The 23,862-nt window shown below is 43.0% G+C and overlaps 1 protein-coding gene across 1 annotated transcript in view; it reads left to right on the plus strand.

Moving 5' to 3' along the window:
- LOC136429341 (sperm-associated antigen 17-like) overlaps positions 1-23,602 on the plus strand; it is a 40,909-nt gene extending 17,307 nt beyond the window's left edge. Inside the window, exons 20-44 of the mRNA XM_066419196.1 lie at positions 207-324; positions 2,725-2,813; positions 3,827-3,925; positions 4,399-4,552; positions 5,800-5,999; positions 7,290-7,431; positions 7,900-8,054; positions 8,412-8,619; positions 9,869-10,019; positions 10,864-11,074; positions 11,622-11,762; positions 12,682-12,843; positions 13,395-13,467; positions 13,744-13,846; positions 14,278-14,380; positions 14,883-15,027; positions 17,103-17,168; positions 17,641-17,784; positions 18,391-18,516; positions 19,300-19,478; positions 19,991-20,107; positions 21,034-21,177; positions 21,881-22,025; positions 22,660-22,797; positions 23,210-23,602. Of these exons, the coding sequence (XP_066275293.1) occupies positions 207-324; positions 2,725-2,813; positions 3,827-3,925; positions 4,399-4,552; positions 5,800-5,999; positions 7,290-7,431; positions 7,900-8,054; positions 8,412-8,619; positions 9,869-10,019; positions 10,864-11,074; positions 11,622-11,762; positions 12,682-12,843; positions 13,395-13,467; positions 13,744-13,846; positions 14,278-14,380; positions 14,883-15,027; positions 17,103-17,168; positions 17,641-17,784; positions 18,391-18,516; positions 19,300-19,478; positions 19,991-20,107; positions 21,034-21,177; positions 21,881-22,025; positions 22,660-22,797; positions 23,210-23,232 (3,336 nt within the window). The 3' untranslated portion in view covers positions 23,233-23,602. The remainder of the gene's footprint in view (positions 1-206; positions 325-2,724; positions 2,814-3,826; positions 3,926-4,398; positions 4,553-5,799; positions 6,000-7,289; positions 7,432-7,899; positions 8,055-8,411; positions 8,620-9,868; positions 10,020-10,863; positions 11,075-11,621; positions 11,763-12,681; positions 12,844-13,394; positions 13,468-13,743; positions 13,847-14,277; positions 14,381-14,882; positions 15,028-17,102; positions 17,169-17,640; positions 17,785-18,390; positions 18,517-19,299; positions 19,479-19,990; positions 20,108-21,033; positions 21,178-21,880; positions 22,026-22,659; positions 22,798-23,209) is intronic.
- The last annotated feature ends 260 nt before the right edge of the window (positions 23,603-23,862 follow it).

The raw sequence follows: 23,862 nt of genomic DNA on the forward strand, positions 1-23,862 counted from the left end.
CACTTCAAGATGCTACTGCTTGATCCAATTATCTGCCAACATGTTGGGGGATTGAAATATTATAATCATCATGACGTAAATGAAAAGCTTGTATAGAAGGTCCAAACGGTAAATCCCTTGTGACATAATGGTGCGTCCCATTCTACAATGTTTATACCTTATACATCCTTGTTCCTGATGTGGACCAAACCATTTCCCCACTCCAGGAGGAGGCACCACCTGAACCCGAGGAGCCCGAGGAAGCGCCCATCCCGCCCTTCCAGCAGCTGTTTGTGTCCTGTCCAGACGGACTCAACATTAGGTACCTCCTGGAGAAGGACATAGGTGGGTAGAGTGAGGGAGGGAGTGAAAGATTGAGTGGATGAGTGCTGAGTGAATGAATACTGAGTGAAAAATGAGTGAGAGCTGTTTGTGTCCTGTCCAGATGGACTCAACATTAGATACTTTCTGGAGAAGGACATAGGTGGGTAGAGTGAGGGAGGGAATGAATGAATGAATGAATGAATGAATGAATGAATGATGAGTGAGAGCTGTTTGTGTCCTGTCCAGACGGACTCAACATTCGGTACTTTCTGGAGAAGGACATAGGTGGGTAGAGTGAGGGAGGGAGTGAAAAATTGAGTGGATGAATGAATGAATGAAAGGTTGAGTGAATGAATGCTGAGTGAAAAATGGGTGAGATTTTATTGTGTTCTGTCCAGATGGACTCAACATTAGGTACTTTCTGGAGAAGGACATAGGTGGGTGGAGTGAGGGAGGGAATGAATGAATGAATGAATGAAAGATGAGTGAGAGCTGTTTGTGTCCTGTCCAGACGGACTCAACATTCGGTACTTTCTGGAGAAGGACATAGGTGGGTAGAGTGAGGGAGGGAGTGAAAGATTGGATGGATGAATGAATGAATGAATGGGTGGATGAATGCTGTGTGAATGAATGCTGAGTGAAAATGGGGAGTGTTGTTTGTGTCCTGTCCAGACGGACTGAACATTAGGTACTTTCTGGAGAAGGACATAGGTGGGTAGAGTGAGGGAGGGAGTGAAAGATTGAGTGAATGAATGAAAGAATGATGAATGAGAGCTGTTTGTGTCCTGTCCGGACGGACTCAACATTAGGTACTTTCTGGAGAAGGACATAGGTGGGTAGAGTGAGGGAGGGAGTGAAAGATTGAGTGGATGAGTGCTGAGTGAATGAATACTGAGTGAAAAATGAGTGAGAGCTGTTTGTGTCCTGTCCAGATGGACTCAACATTAGATACTTTCTGGAGAAGGACATAGGTGGGTAGAGTGAGGGAGGGAATGAATGAATGAATGAATGAATGAATGAATGAATGATGAGTGAGAGCTGTTTGTGTCCTGTCCAGACGGACTCAACATTCGGTACTTTCTGGAGAAGGACATAGGTGGGTAGAGTGAGGGAGGGAGTGAAAAATTGAGTGGATGAATGAATGAATGAAAGGTTGAGTGAATGAATGCTGAGTGAAAAATGGGTGAGATTTTATTGTGTTCTGTCCAGATGGACTCAACATTAGGTACTTTCTGGAGAAGGACATAGGTGGGTGGAGTGAGGGAGGGAATGAAAGAATGGATGGATGAATGAAAGGTTGAGTGAATGAATGCTGAGTGAAAATGTGTGAGATTTTTTTTTTGTGTTCTGTCCAGATGGACTCAACATTAGGTACCTCCTGGAGAAGGACATAGGTGGGTAGAGTGAGGGAGGGAATGAATGAATGAATGAATGAAAGATGAGTGAGAGCTGTTTGTGTCCTGTCCAGACGGACTCAACATTAGGTACTTTCTGGAGAAGGACATAGGTGGGTAGAGTGAGGGAGAGAATGAATGAATGAATGAAAGATGAGTGAGAGTTGTTTGTGTCCTGTCCAGACGGACTCAACATTTGGTACTTTCTGGAGAAGGACATAGGTGGGTAGAGTGAGGGGAATGAATGAATGAATGAATGAAAGATGGGTGAGAGCTGTTTGTGTCCTGTCCAGACGGACTCAACATTTGGTACTTTCTGGAGAAGGACATAGGTGGGTAGAGTGAGGGAGGGAGGGAATGAATGAATGAATGGGAGGAATAAAGAAGAAGAAGAAGAAGAATGAATGAATGAATGAATGAATGCATGAATGAATGAATGAATGAATGAATGATGGGTGAGAGCTGTTTGTGTCCTGTCCAGACGGACTCAACTTTCGGTACTTTCTGGAGAAGGACATAGGTGGGTGGAGTGAGGGAGTGAAAGAATGGATGGATGAATGAAAGGCTGAGTGAAAATGTGTGAGATTTTTTTGTGTTCTGTCCAGATGGACTCAACATTAGGTACTTCCTGGAGAAGGACATAGGTGGGTAGAGTGAGGGAGTGAAAGATTGATTGAGCAAATTAATGAATGAGTGAATATATGAGTGAATACAGACTGAAAAAAGATGACACAGTGAATGAGTGTGTGAAGAAGGGCGAATCATTATTAGTAAATGATTGGATGAATCAGTTCTTTGCTCAGCCTACGAGCCATTGCAAGGGCTTTGAGAGAGTGAGCAAAAGATTGAGCAAGAGAATGAAGACTGTAAGTGTGTGATTGAGTTAGTGAGTGAGTGAGTGAAGTTACATGTAGTCAATTTGTGGAGTAGTCTATAGATTATGATTATCTAATGGCATTTTAACAATATAGTATACAATGAAATTTAAAAGAATCGAATAACTGATCAATTGTTTGCTTATGCCCAGGCATCAAGCCGGAGACGGTTGCGGAGATAGGCCGCTCCAGGCTCCTGGTTCGACAGACGTACCCCTTCAAGACACGCGGCCTGCAGAAGGTGATCAGTGGTTTATTTAGAATACAACCTGTTTTACAGTATGGAAGTTAAACACACTTCACTGCCAGTGGACTAGCCCCCTGCTACAGTGATTGCACCACAAGTGTTGCCCAGGGCTATGAAGCGGAGATGGGCACCGCCCTATACATCAATAATGGTGTGGGAGGATTTTAACTTAACTTAACTTTTACAAACAAACAACAGACAAGCCGGCAACCTTACTAGTTTGAATGAAAGCTCATCTGTGTTGGTTGAATCTATGGAGTGTTTCCTGTGCGTTGGAACAAAGCCTAAATTATACAACAATCTTTAAGGTACTATATGCCTGAACTGCGCTGAAATTAACATAAACAATTTAAGGCCTCATTAAAGTACTACAACAGTCTTATTAAAAACATTTTTCGTTGTCCATTATAGTTAAAGATTCTTATTGATTATAAGTACCCCTTAGCATTCGGATGCGACGAGACTGGCTGAAGAGAGAGCGTGCGGGAATTCCCTAACTGCCTCATGCGTCACACGGCGTGGGAGCTTCTAAGTCTAAGTCTAGCATGAAAGTTCATCTGTGTTGGTAGAATTCATTATTAACAAGGCTAAACTTTTCTTCCAACACTATAAGAGCAATTGGGACTTACCCCAAATTTTCGGTTGACTCCGTCAACCCTGTTCACGGAATGACCGAACTACTCTGCAACGTGATGTCAGCGACACGTGACCTTAGCAGCGGGTCGTACGTGCCAGAGACAGAGACGGGGGGAGGCACAAGTTATCTGGTACGTACGACCCGCTGCTACGGTCACGTGTCGCTGACGTCACGTTGCAGTAGTCGGGTCATTCCGTGAACAGGGTTGATGGAGTCAACCGAAAATTTGGGGTAAGTCCCAATTTCTCTTACAGTGTTGGAAGAAAAGTTTAGCCTCGTTAATAAGTCTAAGTCTAGGTAATATACATTCTGCAGTTCTGAGTTGCAATGATTTTTTATGATTCATGACTATATATGTGTCCTAACTAAGGTTGAGGATCTGCGTAAGAAGCCGGCCATGCAGGAGGTGTCGCGGTGTGTCAACAGCGACGGGACGGTGGTGAAGGTCTTACACAACGGCAGCACACAGGTATGGGCAGGGGGTGTTAGTGCTGTATACCTAATCGCAACATCAGGTACAGAACAGGTACATTTGTACAGTACTAGACCTGTTCCTGAACAATTAACAATTTACTTGTGGTCTTCAATGATGATAGAAACAGTAAATATAATGGTTATGTAGAGGTGGAAACCTGCACAGGTTTGACTGTGTATCAATGGCCAAGTGGAGCTTTTGTAGAGGTGGTCACTTGTACAGGTTTGACTGTATATATATATATATAAATGGGCAGGTGGTCACTTGGACAGGTTTGACTGCATTGGAGTAAGTCATCATATGACAGTACCAGGGTCCACATATACACCTTCTATTGGAAGACTTTTCAGCACCTTAGAACCAGACTGATCAGGTTCTGTTCGCCAGTGGAAAGAATTGACTTCAAAGTTCCAATGGATGGCATTTCAGCACCTGAATACAAATCTGGTGTACTGTTGTAACTCCAGGTTCTGTTTGCTGATGGGACTATCAGTGAGAACCCCGGGGCGGGGCCCATCGGACCCTACGGCAGCAGGAGTAGCTCCCCCTCCCGACCCCCCCAGTCCCCCACCCAGGAAATCCCCGAGGACGGCAAGGAGACGCCTTCCAAGACAAAGAAAGGTATGTTAAACTTTATTGTTTTCATGCATAAAAAAAGCAACACACTTATTAAGTAGAGTACTGGGGCACTGCACTTGCATCACACTACATGCTAACGAAAAAGCATCATGCTTCGTCCTCAGTCTGAGGTTTGATTACTTATGTATCAAAGCTAACAGTATATTTACTAACTAATCTAGAATATGTTATTGCTTTTGCAAAGACAATACTATGTGTCCAATTTTGCCAATTTTTCATTTTGCCAACAGTCTGTCTTTTGTCTTTTGTAGCAGCATTTTTGTTAGCCCAATGTCATGACTTCAAAATCTACTACTCATGAATGCATTGCGGTACATGGATGCCCTCTATCAGTTTTAGGTGGAACTGCAACTGTTGATTTTTTCCCCCCCCCACCAGCCGCTAAAGGTGGCAGGAAGTCCATCACCACCCTCCAGGAGCCGATGTCATGACTTCAAAATCGACTAGTTATGAATACATTGCAGTACATGGATGCCCTCTATCAGTTTTAGGTGGAACTGCAACTGTTGATTTTTTTTCCCCACCAGCTGCTTAAGGTGGCAGGAAATCCATCACTACCCTACAGGACTCGATTGCAATACATGGATGCCCTCTATCAGTTTTAGGTGGAACTGCAACTGTTGATTTTTTTTCCCCACTAGCTGCTTAAGGTGGCAGGAAAACCATCACTACCCTACAGGATCGACTTCTTATGAATGCATTGCAGTACATGGATGCCCTCTATCAGTTTTAGGTGGAACTGCAACTGTTGATTTTTTTTTTCCCCAACCAGCTGCCAAGGGTGGCAGGAAATCCATCACTACCCTACAGGAGTCAATGTCATGACTTCAAAATCGACTAGTTATGAATGCATTGCAGTACATGAATGCCCTCTATCAGTTTTAGGTGGAACTGCAACTGTTGATTTTTTTCCCCCACTAGCTGCTTAAGGTGGCAGGAAGTCCATCACCACCCTACAGGAGTCGATGTCATGACTTCAAAATCGACTACTCATGAATACATTGCAGTACATGGATGCCCTCTATCAGTTTTAGGTGGAACTACAACTGTTGATTTTTTTTTTCCCCAACCAGCTGCCAAGGGTGTCAGAAAGTCTATCACTACCCTACAGGAGTCGATGTCATGACTTCAAAATCGACTTCTTATGAATGCATTGCAGTACATGGATGCCCTCTATCAGTTTTAGGTGGAACTGCAAATAACAAGCATTGATTTATTTTCCCCACAAGCTGCCAAGGGTGGCAGGAAGTCCATCACCACCCTCCAGGAGCCGGAGCCGGTGGTCGTGGCGCCGCCCGTGGACGAGAAAGCGAACCAGTGGGTCACCACGTCGCCGGGCGGGGAGAGGGTGGCGACGAAAGGCGATGGAACGCCGTTCGACGTGAAGCCCGCTCTGCTGTGTCAGGCCAGCGATCCGGAATCCGGCGCTGTAAGTGAACTATTTTGCCCATAATTTTTGCTTGCTTTGTTTGGTGTTTATATACATGATTGTATAACAGATCCCGGCTCCAGTTGATTGGTAACTGGGAGACCGCGGTTTGAATCCAGGAAGGGCATCCTGGTTGGAGCTGCATTTGTCTTTCAGAAAGGACATAAAATTAGGGTCTTGTGATCAAGGAGGTGCCTCAAGCTTGTAAAATGCACTACAACAGCCTCATTACTCTGAGTATCAGCAGGGTGGGTAGAGGGAGGGAGGGAGAGAATGGATAGATGAGGTTGTGGAAGTCTAAATAATTGAGTGCATGTGCAGTTGGTTGTGCTGTGTCAGGCCATCGATCTGGAATCCGGCACTGTAAGTGAACTATTTTGTGCACAATTTTTGTCTGTCTTTGTAACCTCAACATTTCCAAAGTGTCACTGTGGTGCAAGTGGTAATGCAAACCCGCTGGCAGACCATATGGATGAAGACGTAATGTCGGCAGTCCCGTGTATTTGGGAGCATCAGGGGAAAGCCTCAAGCGTCAAACCTCTTCATGTAAAAGAGTAGGAGAGAGTCGGTATGCTGGCTAAACATACAAGCCGTATCGAAGCCATATTGCACTGCTAGCTTATGAAAAAGCATTGTGCTTTGTCAGAGCTAGCTTACAAAAAATCGTCATGCTTCGTCGGAGCTAACGAAAAAGTGCTTCGTCTGAGGTTTGACCGGCCACTTAAACATACTTTTACAGACCTGCAATGTCGACAAAAGATGCTAGGTGGCAGCAATGTGTAGACAGATTTTTCATGGCATTGCTCTTGCTCTGTGCAGGTTGTTGTTACCCGTGTTGTAGTTCTAACAAAAGATGCTAGGTGGCAGCAATGAGTAGACAGTTTTTTTCATGGAATTGCCCTTGTTCTGTGCAGGTTGTTGTTACCCGTGTTGTAGTTCTAACAAAAGATGCTAGGTGGCAGCAATGAGTAGACAGTTTTTTTCATGGAATTGCCCTTGTTCTGTGCAGGTTGTTGTAACCCGCGTTGTAGTTCTAACAAAAGATGCTAGGTGGCAGCAATGCGTAGACAGTTTTTTTCATGGAATTGCCCTTGCTTTGTGCAGATTGTTGTTACCCGTGAGAACAAGATGATCAGCGTGCACCGGCCTGACGACAGCGTAGTCATGCATAAATAAATTTCCAAAGTGTAGTACTACTACATACTTTCAAACCTGCAATTCTGATTAAAAATGCTAGGTGGCAGCAATGAGTGGACAGATTTTTCATGGTATTACCCTTGCGTTGTGCAGGTTGTTGTTACCCGCGAGGACAAGGTGATCAGCGTGCACCGGCCTGACGACAGCGTGGTCGTGGAGCACTGCGACGGAACCCGGATCACCACGTTCTACAAGGACGTCATCCGCGCTGTGCCCGTGGATGAGAACGAAACTGGTACGTTATATTGGATAATTACACATTAAAGTTCTCCATCGGTTTGTTGTAAAGTTTAGTTGGGCAAAAGTGTGATTTCAATTCAAGAAAATATGAAACAACATTTTTTTTTTCATAGTATATTAGTAGTCAGGATCGTAGGAATTCCATGAAAATGTGTAATACTATGTATTCTATAAAACTCGTATGAATACCCTGTTTAATGTAGTAACGTCAACTCTTATGATCTGTCAAGTCTCCTCAGATTGCTACATTAAAAAAAAACACAGTGAATTTAAAGAGTCAAGCTTTTAGATGTCTAGTTAATGTTCAAGAAGTCTTCACAGATTTGTGTACTGTGGAGGTCTTAGGGTACCCAGCAGAGTTGACATTAATGCACAAAGACCAAGTTACACATGTACCATGTTATGTTGTTCAACTTATGGCAATTTGTTGTATAAACACGTTAATGTTTGTTGTAATCTGTAGGCGAGAGCCCCCGTATGGAGAGCGCCCGTGTGAAACATGTGAAGGTGGAGTGTGTGGGGTACGCCACTCTGCTGTTCAACAGTCTGGACGGCTCCTGTATGACCGTGTTTGGAAACGGAACCAGCCTTATGACAAACCTCAATGGCACTTACCAGGTCAGTCTGCAGTACTTCATAATTTATTGTAAGCCATGATAGTTTTGCGAAAATCTGTAAACCTAAAAATCTTTTTCTCAAGCACCGTGAACCGCGATATTTTATCTTGCAGCCATCACATATAAATGTAAATGCAGAAATGTTTGCGGTGGTTTTGTGTTCGCGATTTTTGCGGCGACCGTTTCACCGCAAACTTAAAACCATTGCGAACATTGTTGTTCAATACTGTAGAAGAAGTCCCAGAATTCATGGTGTCTTGTCAGTTGTATTCATTCTTTTCACCTGGCAGTGTGCCAAAAATGTATTCATTTCTTAAAATTGACTAGCACCCTTTTCCAAATTCGTACCACAACACAGCTGTACCACGGAGACGGCGGTCGGCTGGACATGGACGCGGACGGCACCACGGTCTACGCACCGCGACCCGATAACGACCTCGGGCACGGCGGGGAGGAAGAGTTGGCGCTTGGGTCGTACCTGATGCGACACAACACAGAGATGTGCTGCGAGATGGTGGACCTTCAGGGGAACGTGTTCCAGGTCACAGTGGACGGAACCACTTCAGGTCAGCCTTCTTTAGTAGTCATTGAAGAAATTCATCAGTCATTAGGGTTCGATACTCGCCATGTGAGATGGTGGACCTTTAGGGGAACGTGTTCCCGGTAGCAGTGGACGGAACCACTTCCGGTGAGCCTTCTTTGTCCGTTGATGAAAGTTAGACATCCAGGTAGTAAGATACGCCAAAAATAATTACTCAAGCAACAACTTACTGGATAAAATTTTTGAAATTTCAAAATTTTATCCAGTTGCTTGAGTAATTATTTTTGGCATTTCTTTAGTAGTCATTATCATTGCATGCTACATGTACATGTAGTTCGTCGGTGTAGCATAATGGTTAGAGTGTTGGGCTGAGAACCAGTAGGTTTAGGGTTCGATACTCGCCATGTGAGCTCAGGTGGACCTACAGGGGGATGTGTTCCTGGTAGCTGTGGATGGGACCACTTCAGGTCAGCTTTCGTTTTTGTCATTCGCCACACTGTTGTGTTATGTTGTAATGACATCACTGTTACTGTAGTCACGTGGTCACTGCACACATCACTCCTACCACTCCTTCCATCGAGTATGAGACAAGCATGTCTCCCCATCTTGGTCTGTGAATACACATCCGTTATCGAGCTGCATCCTTGCCTCTCAATCTCTCTAATCCCGCTCCTTGGTTACTTGATGACGTGGTGACAGCTCCGGGAAACATCCAGCCTCTAATTTCCGCTCCAAACCGCGACCTAAATACTGTGCAATATGCACCAAATGACCTGTCAATAATTACTCAAGCAACGACAAAATTTTGGAACAGATGTTTTAGACAGCATCTGCTGTCTCTCGTCAGTGACTAAAGGGAGGAACTGGAGAAGCTGACTGAGGTTTTATACCAAAACTCGGAATTGATAATTGTAAACGAGGCGAAGACAATTTTTTGAAGGTTTGCACGAAAGAGCCTCAAAAGAACCATATCTAAGAAAATTTTACTCACCACAGGTAGTCAGAGCAGAGGTTTTGTTAGCTTACTTCCGTGAATAGTTTCATCAGGTTGGTAAGTCACTGAATAAAAACACTCTTTTTACACAACCAAGAGATTTATTCAACCGACGTTTCGGTGACCATCTGTCACCTTCTTCAAGGCAATTCTGACTGGTTCACATAGCAATGCAGCACTTGTTAGCTTACTGTTGGCAGAATCTGGATTTCCAGTATTATAATCATGTTTATTTCATTAAGAAATGACTAATGATTTCTCCATAATTGTTTTACTCCAGTGATCCGAGCTGGGCAGTATGGAGAGGAGGAAGGAGAGGAGGAGGGGGAGGAGGGAGGTTTCCCCAGGAGGAAGAAGCTGATCCAGTACGGAGAACACTGTCCCAGGTTCTTCATCATCCATGCCAACGGCAGTGGGACAGAGCTGCTCAGGTAGTACAGCATTACTCTGTATTCTGTAACAGTTGCTGCAACCATTTATATCTACCTCTTAGGCCACACCAATTCAATTTCTTGGTTAACAGATTTTTTTTAAATTTTAGCAAAAGAAAAATCATGAAAACAGAAGGCTGGGGTTAAAACTTGCACCTGACCATGTTCACTCTGAAATTGTATGCACCAAAGTACAAACTCTCCTCTGAGATTCTGTTTTCCTGTTGATTTTCCAATCGAGCATTTTCTAAATAATTCCATTGACCAAGAAATTGAAATGGTGTGGCTTTATTGCCGTTTACAGCTATATACATGACTGTACATGTACATGAAGATACATGTACATATATCATTCTAATGAAGAGCTTTTGCCCGTAGCAGGATAATGGCTAACTAATGGCTGTCTGTTGCTTCCCACTGTTACAATGATTTGTATGGAATTTTGCTTGACAATGTACATGATACATTTGTACATTAGACTAGCTTGGAACTTACTTATCGTATTTTAAGCTCAAGTTATTTCCAATGATAACTTTCATGCAGAAAAGTCTGGCCCCCATCTCCATTCAAACACATCCTGCATCATTTTGGGGATCAAACATTTCTTAGAAGAGAGCAATGGGGATTGATGCCTGTTTGAAGCCTGTTACTATGGCATTACAAGAACTCGGAGCGAATTAGAACTCTTGCCTATATTTTAGGACAATATTCAAATCGATGCCAATCATTTCTCTATAGACGGGTGCCAGGCTAATCTGCAGGGAAGCAATAAAAGGAGTGAAGGCTGTTTTTCACAGTGTAGAAGATGTGTTGTAATCTGAGCCGTGGTTTTTGTCGTTCCCAGGCCCAAAGACGTAGCTGAGTACCTGTCCATGGCGGCCCGTGATCCCACCTGCGCCCTGATCCAGGATCCCCTCCCCGAGTACCCCGGCGTCACGGGGATCACGGTCCTCAAGCCGCACACCAGCGGCATCAGCCAATCCTGGCTCAAGAAGCTGGATGAGGAGGTCATCATGCCCAAGGGGTTGAAGTCACGCGACCTGAAGACCATGTCGGTGTGTAGGAATCCATGTTACTATACATAATAGGATTCCATAGTACTGTAACTCTTGATTTGTTAACAGTAACTTATTTCTAACTACTTTAACGGTCACTAGTCAACCGCTAAAATTTCATCATTGCAAATGTTTGATTTCTAGCATTTGAGACAGAGTGATGTTTGTTCCCACTGTTGAAATTAAATGCCGTGAACTACTCCCTTTCCCCCAACCGCTAAAATTACCAACTGCAATTATATTGAATGGATTTAAACATTATTTCGAAATGGGACCGGCTGTTAAATCATCAAAAGGCAGATCCCATTCTCTCATTTGAATTAAGGCAGTTCTGAAACAATTGTAATTTCCAACACAAAAAAAAGACTTAGCCAAATTTTCGACTGAACAACACCAGTCTTTGTCAAGGAATGAGCAATCCACCTCTGAGATGGCGTCACATTATACAGATAGCACACGTGACTCGGCATTTAAGGCAGTTGTTTGCCAGACTTAATAACAGAGATTTTAACAGTCATGTTTGTGTTCTGTCTCTTACTTCTCATAGGTGTCTGCGGAGAAGACTCCTGGGCCGTCGTTCGGGACCAACGTGGGGAAGGGTTTGAGCGTGGGGTCTGTGATGTCGTCGCCCCGGCCCGAGCCGGTCCTACACTGTCCCGACACACTGGAGATCAGACAGCTGGTGCAGGTGAGTTTCACTTATGGAATCCCACTTCTGACACCATGTTTTAAGGACTTAAAGTGTAAAACAGTACTTAGGCCACACCAATTTAATTTCTTGGTTAACAGATTCTTTTTTTTAAATTTTAGCACAAGGACATCATAAAAACAGAAGGCTAGGGTGAAAACTTGCACCTGACCATGTTCACTCCCTGAAACTGTGTGCACCAAAGTACAGACTTTCCTCTGAGATTCTGTGTTCATGTTGATTTTCCAATCTAGCATTTTTTAAAGAATTTCCTTAACAAAGAATTTAAATTGGTGTGGCCTTACACTGAGAGCAACTGATAGCAGTGTCCCCAATGGTTTACTGAATGTTATGAATGACACCTGTGTGCAATGGGGCATTGATCGGAGTATAGCCTAGCATATAATTTTCACCATCTATGTAATAATAACTATGCAGCTTACTGTTTCGAATACAATTGCTCTGCAATGAATTAGATTTTTGATAGCAATCCTGTTCTACTTCTTAAATGGAAAGAAAAATGTTGTGTTGTTTCTCTTACTACATTTTGCACATGATAATGTACAAAATTTGGTCTTATCTTAAACATTGTTTTTGACAGTACAAACCAATGAGTAAGGACCTGAGAAGGAGGTTGGGGTTGATCTTTTCATTGATTGATTGATAATTATTCTGTTCTAGAAACATTTTTCGCAGAAAATACAGACTAGGAGTTGTTGCTCTTTACCATATCATTGGAGTCATCTACGAGACAATCTATTAACTACCGGTAACAACTTTGAAAACTCCAATCTCATACAAAATGTGTTTAATAGTACAAACCAGTGAGCGAGGACTTGAGAAAGAGGCTTCAGCTGGGACTGAAGGTGTACATGTGCATTGATCAATTTAGACTTATCTTAAACATTGTTTTTGACAGTACAAACCAGTTAGCGAGGACTTGAGAAGGAGGCTGCAGCTGGGGCTGAAGGCGTACGCGGAGCACGTGTTGGAGCGCGATCAGACGAGCGCCGCGCTGATTGTGCAGGATCCACGCACAGAGGAGGAGAAGATCCACGCTGCCGACCTCGCCTCACAGACGGTACAGCTACATTATGTTTTTTTTACAATGATGATGACTACATGATTGTGTATATTAAAAATTTGCCATGGTGGCTCCATGTTGTTTGCCATCATGTTGTCCTAATGAAACATGATCTAACACTACCCTAGGCTTAACCCGTACATGTAGCATGCTTATTTCAAACTGTGTATACTGTGAATTCATTTCAATAATTTTTTTTTCATGGGGGTGTAATTCCATGGTTGGAGGTAAAAGGATGTTTTTGTGTTGTTTTAAGTTTGCGGCTGAAAGAAGTTGTAGAAATACAAAACACACGTCTGTCATATATTTACAGTGTTATGATTTTGTGGTCGAGGTCACCAGAAAATAAAACCATCGCAAAAAGTTCAAGATTTACAGAACAATCAGCAGTTATATCTTAAATCCCCCTTAGCTTGGCGTGGCTAATTGCCTTTCTTTACTTGTGCATTAGGAGCTTTCATTTTGATAAGAGGTGATTTCTGAGTTCAAAAGGCTCACTTTGCATCAATTTGACAATAATTTTGTTTTCCCACTTTTTTGTGTGGCAGATTTTTGGACAGGGACAAGGACAGGAAACCGAACACCATGAGAGTGCTGACAAAAAAGTCACTATGATGGAGGGTAAGTTTTAACATTAATTTAGTTAGTACACATTTAATTACTACGCATTTAATTACTACACACATATACATGTACATGTACATGTACATGGAAGCATTGGCTGCAACTAATTAGTACTTGCTAACACTGTAATACCTTTAGAAAAAAAACTGCCTTAAGTTTGCGGGTTTAGACATTCAAAGTACATGCCATTGGATGAAGAAAAGTTTTTTTCTAAGCTGGACTTAATATGTAATTATGTAGGCTAAACAATGATATACCTTGCTATATCCTCAGGTGATGTTACTTCTGCGTACGAGAAGGCAGTGGAAGTGCCCCCACCTGAACCCCCGCCTACACCCAGGAACAAACGCACCCAGGACGACTGGGACAGGGACAGGTAATGTCTGCTTCTATATCATCTGAACTCATTCATATCCATAGGAAAATATATCAAAGAATGTCTAGACATCAGAAATTCCTCCAATGATTGTAAAAGCTCATGATCCCATACTATACACTAATAAGTCTTATTAGGTAGATTAGCCTTATAGAACTGTAGTTGAGTACCACTAGATGCCATACTTTGTACTTTGTACAATTGTTGTGCAATAAAGTTGTATTGTAAAGTTCTATGTTGAATGATATAGAATTACATTTTGATAACTTTGTGGTCATCCCAGCATCAGCAACAGATTGGGCAATTCTAATTTAGAATTTGTTCTATTTCGTGGATCTGTATCTGTTTTTCAGACAGTTTGGCATTTTATTTGCTTCCGCTGTTGACTGATAAGTTCTTTAACAGCATTGTGATAATCATTTTTTTACCAGAGGAGAGCTTGCAGAGGAGCAGGAAGGAAGGAACGCTCTGAAGAACAAGGACGTGCCGCCTTACTTCGAAAGTGAGATGGGGAAGCACTTCCTCATGAGCCAGGTATCAAATTTTACAATCAGGGTCAAAGCCTTAAGTTTTTTCTACTTTGTTTCGCCTTGAATGCTTGGTCTGCCACAAGGCCGCTTTTTAACAAGGTCGAGTGGAGGGGTCACGTATAAGGATCAAATTCTGATCAATTCTTTTGTCTAGATCTTGTATAATTATGATGCAGTAACTCCAGAAGCTGGTATTTTCCCAATTAAAGAGTGCAAGCACAATTTATATCAGGTTGCAGACAAATCTGCAGGGCGTAAATGTTAAATGAAGAAAAATGTATGTACCCTTTCTCCAATGATCTTGATGGATTGCCAATAAGATTAAAGATCCTTTTGTAGTCTGAAACTTGTCAAAGTGGAAACAACCTGACTGAAATGATGTACAAAAGAGAAAACTGGAAGCTGAATTTTGTATTATGCTTCAACTCGTTAGAGTAAGAATTATGATAATGATGTTGATGAAAGTAAGTGTCTTAATCTGATCTTTGAGAATTTATCTTCTTTAGGCTCCAGACATGGACGCTCTTACGAGGGAGCTGGCGCACGATCCTCGGCGCGACGGGTCACAGGTCATCCGCAGTAACCCCGACAGCCCCATCAGTGTGGGGGAGAGTCCCCAGGGCTCCAGCGGACATCTAGTCAGGGTGCAAGGTTAGTACAGTAGCCCCATCACATCTAGTCAGGGTGCAAGGTTAGTACAGTAGCCCCATGACATCTAGTCAGGGTGCAAGGTTAGTACAATAGCCCCATCAGTGTGGGGGAGAGTCCCCAGGGCTCCAGTGGGCACTTAGTCAGGGTGCAAGGTTAGTACAGTAGTCCCATCAGTGTGGGGGAGAGTCCCCAGGGCTCCAGTGGGCACCTAGTCAGGGTGCAAGGTTAGTACAGTAGTCCCATCACATCTAGTCAGGGTGCAAGGTTAGTACAGTAGTCCCATGACATCTAGTCAGGGTGCAAGGTTAGTACAGTAGTCCCATGACATCTAGTCAGGATGCAAGGTTAGTACAGTAGTCCCATGACATCTAGTCAGGATGCAAGGTTAGTACAACAGTCCCATCAGTGTGGGGGAGAGTCCCCAGGGCTCCAGTGGGCATCTAGTCAGGGTGCAAGGTTAGTACAGTAGTCCCATGACATCTAGTCAGGGTGCAAGGTTAGTACAGTAGTCCCATGACATCTAGTCAGGGTGCAAGGTTAGTACAATAGCCCCACCAGTGTGGGGGAGAGTCCCCAGGGCTCCAGTGGGCATCTAGTCAGGGTGCAAGGTTAGTACAGTAGTCCCATCACATCTAGTCAGGGTGCAAGGTTAGTACAGTAGTCCCATGACATCTAGTCAGGGTGCAAGGTTAGTACAGTAGTCCCATGACATCTAGTCAGGATGCAAGGTTAGTACAACAGTCCCATCAGTGTGGGGGAGAGTCCCCAGGGCTCCAGTGGGCATCTAGTCAGGGTGCAAGGTTAGTACAGTAGTCCCATCACATCTAGTCAGGGTGCAAGGTTAGTACAGTAGCCCCACCAGTGTGGGGGAGAGTCCCCAGGGCTCCAGCGGGCATCTAGTCAGGGTGCAAGGTTAGTACAGTAGTCCCATCACATCTAGTCAGGGTGCAAGGTTAGTACAGTAGTCCCATCACATCTAGTCAGGGTGCAAGGTTAGTACAGTAGCCCCATCAGTGTGGGGGAGAGTCCCCAGGGCTCCAGTGGGCACCTAGTCAGGGTGCAAGGTTAGTACAGTAGTCCCATCACATCTAGTCAGGGTGCAAGGTTAGTACAGTAGCCCCATCACATCTAGTCAGGGTGCAAGGTTAGTACAGTAGCCCCACCAGTGTGGGGGAGAGTCCCCAGGGCTCCAGCGGGCATCTAGTCAGGGTGCAAGGTTAGTACAGTAGCCCCATCACATCTAGTCAGGGTGCAAGGTTAGTACAGTAGTCCCATGACATCTAGTCAGGGTGCAAGGTTAGTACAGTAGTCCCATCACATCTAGTCAGGGTGCAAGGTTAGTACAGTAGCCCCATCACATCTAGTCAGGGTGCAAGGTTAGTACAGTAGCCCCATCAGTGTGGGGGAGAGTCCCCAGGGCTCCAGCGGGCATCTAGTCAGGGTGCAAGGTTAGTACAGTAGCCCCATCACATCTAGTCAGGGTGCAAGGTTAGTACAGTAGTCCCATGACATCTAGTCAGGGTGCAAGGTTAGTACAGTAGTCCCATCACATCTAGTCAGGGTGCAAGGTTAGTACAGTAGTCCCATCACATCTAGTCAGGATGCAAGGTTAGTACAACAGTCCCATCAGTGTGGGGGAGAGTCCCCAGGGCTCCAGCGGGCATCTAGTCAGGGTGCAAGGTTAGATGTCTATATTATATGCCCAAATCTATGCAACCCGTCCTAGTGGCGTCATGTTTGCAAAATAGTTAGGGTGTTAGACCCAGGAGCCAAGAGGCCCTGGGTTCCAATCCTCTCAGTGACATGCCGCCAATATTGTGCCCTTGTGAAAGGCATTTTACACGAATTTCCTCACTCCACCCAGGTGGAAATGGGTACCTAACTTCTGTTAGGAACTTCAAGGTAACAGACAATAGGCAAAGTGACTCTTAGAATTGCGACATTATAAGAAGTGGATTTTATTACATATTTGCTGCAATCTATTAAATTTTGGACAGCAAAATTGTAGCCTTTCGCTATGCAATCTCCTTAAAAATGGAATTGGGAACTCACACCTCCCTTCTTTTCTTTTACAGAGACCTTTTCCACGACCCCTCCCGGAGAGAACACACCCATAACGACTGAGGACTCACCATCGCTTGGTAAGTCAGGGATGTTGTATTAGGGGCATGCATGAACGGATGTGTGAAAAATCTTGTTTTACTTAAACTTGGACCTGAAAGCAATTTTAGATGTAAAGAAAGACAACATCCGTTTTACTTGTTGGGTCTCTGATTTCAGGAACTACTTATAAATTGAAATCATATATGATAACTTAAAAACAGAGTCTGAGGGCTGTACCAAAGTACACACGTTTCAGGGAGTGACCACACAATGTCTTCTGTTTTCATCTTGACTGCTTGCTAAATTTTCTACTTTAAAATGCCCAACAACCAAGAGAACAAATTGGAGCGCCCTATGTAAGGCTGTATGGAAACACAATATAGGTCTATTACTTTATCATTTAACCTCTTTACAATAATCATTGATGAAAAGATGTTGCACTATATACCACAGTATTAATCTGATGATAAAATTGTACAAATGATCATTCTTATTTCTTCTGTTGAACAGGTTTGAGAGTCACCTCGACGACCCCCAACCTCCGACCAACAAACCCCACCCCAGCTCATGCCAGTGGTACCGGGACCCCCACCCCCCTCAGGCCTAAGAACCCCACCCCACATGCTGCTGGAGTCACCCTCCCATCCCGACCAGGTACAGTATAATCATATTGATAACACTTCAACTTAAAGAAATGAATGCTGTAAGTTAGACAGTTAAACTGTTGAATTCATTTTCCAATTTCTTCCATAATTGTAAACAAGGAAGCTCTGTCAGATTGATAAAGCAGACATTACAAAGTGTCCCTAATTATGTCTCTATTTCGTTATACAGATTTGAGTATTTTTTAAATGATTGCATGTAAACTATTCAAACACTGAGTAAGAATTTTGATACTAAGCAAGTCCAGGCTGCAATAGATTTTGAGTGTACTGGTGAGCATAACTTTGATATCCTCATACTGTACACTGTCGACCAGAAGAATAGCCACTGTGTTCTCCTTGGTGCTGAAATATTATCCATTGACAACAAGAAAAGCGTACTTGATGGTTTGTATTGGCTTTTTCATCTAGAAAGTTTGCGTTTTTTTCACCCCTCATTTTTTAAATGATGAAATGATGTGGCACCCATGAAAACCTTTATGTACTTAGTCTATTACATGTACATGTACATGTAGTTGTCTTTCTATACAATTGTAATAGATACATGATATATCATGTCCTTGGTCATCAGTTAACCATTCTGGAGTTTGTTCCACAGGGAACCCCACACCCACCCAAGACTCCACCTCCCAGGGGAGCGTCCCCTCCGAGACCCCCTCCGCCTCCCTGTCCCTCCGTCCCACCACCATCCCCGAACACCCGGAGCCCGCGCCAGGTGGGAAAGGTGTGCACTAATAGCCCTGCAGTTACGTAATGCTAACACGTGCCTAACATGTATGATGTTTGTTGAAGTGCTGTGCCTTCTTGGTGTGCACGATTAACCCCGCTATTTCGTAATGCTAATTCCACACCAATTTGATTTCTTGGTTAACGGAATTTTTGAAAAAATGCTAGATTGGAAAATCAACATGAAAACAGAATCTCAGACAGAGGAAAGTTTGTACTTTGGTGCACACAGTTTCAGGGAATGAACATGGTCAGGTGCAAGTTTTCACCCCAGCTTTCTGTTTTAATGATGTCGTGCTAAAATAAATAGAAAAATCTGTTAACCAAGAAATTATATTGGTGTGGCCTAACATGTGCTTAACTATCGAAACTCGTCTAATATTTGTTGATGTGCTGTGTCTTCTTGGTGTGCACTAATAACCCCGCTGTTACGTAAGGCTAACACCTGCTTAACTGTAGAAACTCCCCATTTGATGTGCTGTGCCTTTTTGGTGTGCACAGAGAACCCTGCTGCTCTGTAAATCTAACACCTGCCTAACTGTAGAAACATGTATGATGTTTGAAGTTCTGTGTCTTCTTTGTGTGCACAAGTAACCCGACTGCTCTATTAACTGTGCTTGAAATATTCATGCTGTGTGCCTTCTTGGTGTGCATTTGCTTTTGCCAGTCACATGCAGTCAATCCACAAGCTTTGGCTATATTTTGTTGATTTCAGAAAGTCGCCATATGTAACAATTGCCAGAGATTCAACCACATTTTTCCCTTTTTTTCCTGTTTACAGATAACTTGGAGAATTCCGGTCAGTTCACCTCGCGGTCGAACCAGCTGTCGTCGGCTGACGGAGAGCTGGTCACGACGCGAAGCCTTCTGCTGGACGTCAACAACCAGCCGCGCAGGGACACGGTCCGGCTGCCGCGCGCGCTGGATGGAGGCAAACCCGGCTCCTTACCAAATGAAAAGGTACAGAAATCACCTGTTCTTTGTTGTCTTCTCAGACCGGACACAGCACGCCATTGATCCCCATACTCATTGTCATGGCAATATGTAGCTTGCCCCCCCACCCTTTGGTTACCCATAATTCTGTTGTCTGGAATATAGACTACAATGTCATGATCATGACAAAATTGTATTTTGTCATATAAGTTTCCTCCATAGAATTACATACTTTTAAAATTTTCTATATGCAGTTTGAAGGAAAGCTACCAGGGGACCCAAAATTTAGTATTCTAGATAATACAAAAAAATATACAAGAAATTAAGTTTATAGGCAAATCCATTAATGCCTATTGAAAGCTACAAATCTCTTCTTTACAGGCTTATTTATTAAACAATCAACCTAGCTGTGCAGGTGAAAGAAATGAAAAACAATTTCCTTGGCAGATGGGACTACATGTAGGACTATATCGACATAGCCTTCTGTAATGATGTGATAATACCTGTCATTTATTTTGAAATTTTCTCTTTCTCTCCAGTTTTCTCTTGTTGAGGAGCCTGTACGCAGGAAGGTTCAGACATCGTCCGTGGCCGGAGCTTCCTCCAAGGGTGTGAGACAGATGGGGGCCCTGCGGGGACTCATGGCAGTTCCAGATGTACGATGTCTAAACTTGTATCATTTTGTTTAACTTCTGTGAATAAGCCTTTTCGTGGTTCCAACCGCGCATGCACAGCAAGTTGTATTGTGGATGATATCAATATCCAAGCAGATCTACACGTATGGGTGGCAAGGTACAGTATCAAAAGGTCCAACCAGTATCAACTTTTCTTGGTGGGCTAAGCCGGTGGCTTTTGATGTTAGTTGGCCCTTTGGATAACTGCCTTGTCGCTCATAGATCTGCTTGGAGATTAGATAATATGTCAAAGGTTACACTCTGTTATTCAAGTTTGTGAGTAAAACTATTCTGAAAGACAGTTACAGTAACTGTAGTTACTGTCACTATACAATGGAGACCCATCTTTGATGTGTCATGATTTTGTAGTTGAGAGGTCACCAAAAACAAAACTTCCACAACATTGACAGGTTCACAGTACAATATCCTCCATTTTGGATGAATTTTACATTTATTGGATAAATGTTACATTATAACATGGCATCGTTTGGCGCAATCGGTAGGGTGTTTCGCCCAGAACCGAGAGGTCCCGGGTTCCAAAACCCCGATATGCCCCGATGTTGTGCCCCTGGGAAAGGCACTTAAGACGGCTTTCGTCACTCCACCCAGGTGTGAATGGGTACCTGACTTCGGTTTTGGGAAGGTCGTATTAAGGTCACCTGCTGGCGCCGAATGGCAGCCGCCTAGACCCTTGCGACAGTTCCACAAAAGTGCAAGTGTGGAGCAAATATGTATCTGTTGTGTATTATGTGATTGTAAACCCTGCAGCAATTCAGCACTGGCTACCATTGCAGGGGTAATTTCTGACCAATAAACCATCATTATTATTATTGTGAGTGGTACTCTAAGCCTTACATTACATACTATGCAACAACTCATTTTAAAAAAATCTCCCCCCCCCTCTACAGGATGTGGACTTTGGAGTGCTGCGGGAGGGCAACACCTACGTGTACACGGTACAGCTGAAGAACGTGGGCGTGGATAGCTGCAGGTTCAAGGTCAAACAGCCTCCGCCCTCCACAGGACTGCGTGTCCTCTACAACCCCGGACCAGTAAGTAGACACTTACTGTAAAACACTGTCCAAGGCTTTAAAATCCTACATTGTACAAGTAGGATGTGTAAATTGCCATTGCCATGTATTTGTCTGTCCCTAACTGTTGACTCTCAAACATCAGCTGTACTGCCTCGAGAGTCAGTGTAGTGTACTGTGACATTTGACAATAGATAAATAAATAAAATCCTTTTAAAAATTACCGTGTGCTAAAGTTTGTCAGAAGAAATTTGTTCCTCTCAAGAAAACACTGCATGAATCTAAAAACAGGGCTGTGTAACATCAGCGCTAATATTCTGACCACCACCTTAAGATAGAAGGTAAATTGAAAGAAATCTTAGAATACTAAATGCATCATTAGTTAGCCTCCTTTGATAAAATGCAGACTAGAGTACTGGCATTTATTTTTTTTGGCATGTGGCCCGATTTGCAATTTTCACAGTTCGAACAGTTCCTGCATGTGGACTGTACAATTCAGATATCCCGGTGTCCAGGTCATTCTTGAGAAGGCCTCAATTACATGTACATGTGTTTTTTAAACTAATTCAAAGTGGCAGCAAAACCATGAGAATTGACATGATCATATTCTGTGAATAATACACAATGTATGCTTTATTATTATAGGTAGCCTAAAAACGGTTCAGATTTGATGAAAAGTGCTGTTTTCAGTTCAGAATAATAGAAAAATGCTGATTTCCCCCAGATTGCTGCTGGCATGAAGGCGGACCTGAACCTCGAAATCTACGCCATCGCTGTTGGAGCCGAGGGCGAGAAGGGCGTCGGCCGGATCGCGCATCACATCGAGATCACCACGGAAACCGACCTGCTGTACCTCCCTGTCACTGCAAATATCCTTTCTGCAAATCTACAAATTGGTTCACACTCGATACATGATGAATGTATACATGTATACTAGAAGTAGCTAACCTGGTACTCTGGATTCCTAAGCATGGGAAAAGGAGGCCAGGAAGACCAGCGATAACCTTTATAGACACTCTAAAAAAAGACACTGGACTTGAAGTGGATAGTTTGCTCCAGGCGATGAAGGACCGAAAGACTTGGGCTGCCATCTCGACTCATGACTTGAAGGTCTCGACATAAGCAAGCACATGATGGAATAGTTTTTTTGTGCCTACTCACCGACACTGAAGTTTTGTTAAATTCCTTTCAAAATGTTAGACATTGTTTAAGTCTGACTGTTTCTAACAAATTCATAATACATATCTCTAAAAATATGTTGGACAAAATGAACGTTTTCAGTTCCTTGACGGCTCTTATAACCTATCGTAATTTTGATTCCATTTAGACATTTTGTATAAGGCTGACTTTTTCAAATAAATATATCCTGTAAATTCATGTATCTTTAACAGTTCTTACCAATCCTTACTTTGATTCAGTTTAAAATGTTGGACTTTGTTTAAGGCTGAGTTTTTCAAACAAATATATCCTGACGTTCATGTATGTTCCTTAACGGTATCTTACCTATCCTGACGGCCGCGGAGCACGATAACCGTAGCCTGGGCAGCCCCAGAGGAGGCAAGGCTCCTGCAGCGAAACTCATCTCCACCAAACCCCCCTCCGGACAGGGCATACTGCGACCTCGACGGGACGTTCTCATTGGTCAGTACACGTCACAACACTCTTTTTGAAATGCCGACAGTTACAGTCAATCCTGCCCAAGGCCCCTTAAGGCTTGTGCCTATGGGAAAAAATTTGTAGGATCAAGAAAAAGCGGTCGCAATGGCCATGTGGGCAATCATGCAGTATAAAGATAATACGGTAGAAAGCCAATTGAATTGTTGAATTCTTAACACTTATATTCTATTACATAACATTACATTACATTACATTACATTTACATTTACATTACATTACATTACATTACATTACATTACATTATATTATATAATACAGATATATCTTGGTATTGTTTCATAATGTAGGTTTGCATAAGAAGTAAAAAAATGTATATAATCTGCCAAGACTTCAACCAGAGCCAAATGTTTCTCACAAACACTCCTTAATTTTACAGAAGGACTTCCTTCCATGGGCTAAACACCACAAGAGAAGCAGTCTGACATCCAAGTCTCTATGCAACGCTTGAATTCTCATCGGTGGTCTTTGTAGATAATTCCTGACCATGTACTTTTAGTATTCGGTGTTAATAAAGATATGGAGTGTAAATATTGGACAATGGAGAAAAATTAATCAGAAGTATTTTGAAAACTAGCTGCCTTGTGGTACTATGGTGTTTGGATGATAATGAGATTCCTTATATACTGTGTAATGTAATATTATTCGTATTCACATCTTCAATAGTCATCAACTACACTCTTACAAGAATAACTGTTAATGTAAGTGCCTTACTAGATCAGAACTTCTCACATTTGAAAGCTCGATGAATAAAGCACTTGTTTGTTTTAAACACTGTCAGTTTCATCAGTTGCATAGCAGAATACGAAGTGAAGATCTCATATCTCCCTGAAATGTTTTTGTGAATTTCTTGTTTTGTTCATTATTGTGAATTTTCCAAGTTGTTTTGTCTAAGTAATGCATTTTCCTGTTAGCCTGGGGCCCAATTTTTGATCCAGGCCAAACCAACCTTCCCATCCTGCCAGTTACACCATTATTCCTATCACTCTACAAAGTACTACTACTACTACACACACAATTGCAAGCACAAAC

The sequence above is a fragment of the Branchiostoma lanceolatum genome, chromosome 1 (assembly GCF_035083965.1).
Source record: "Branchiostoma lanceolatum isolate klBraLanc5 chromosome 1, klBraLanc5.hap2, whole genome shotgun sequence".
NCBI classification, from domain to species: Eukaryota; Metazoa; Chordata; class Leptocardii; order Amphioxiformes; family Branchiostomatidae; genus Branchiostoma; species Branchiostoma lanceolatum.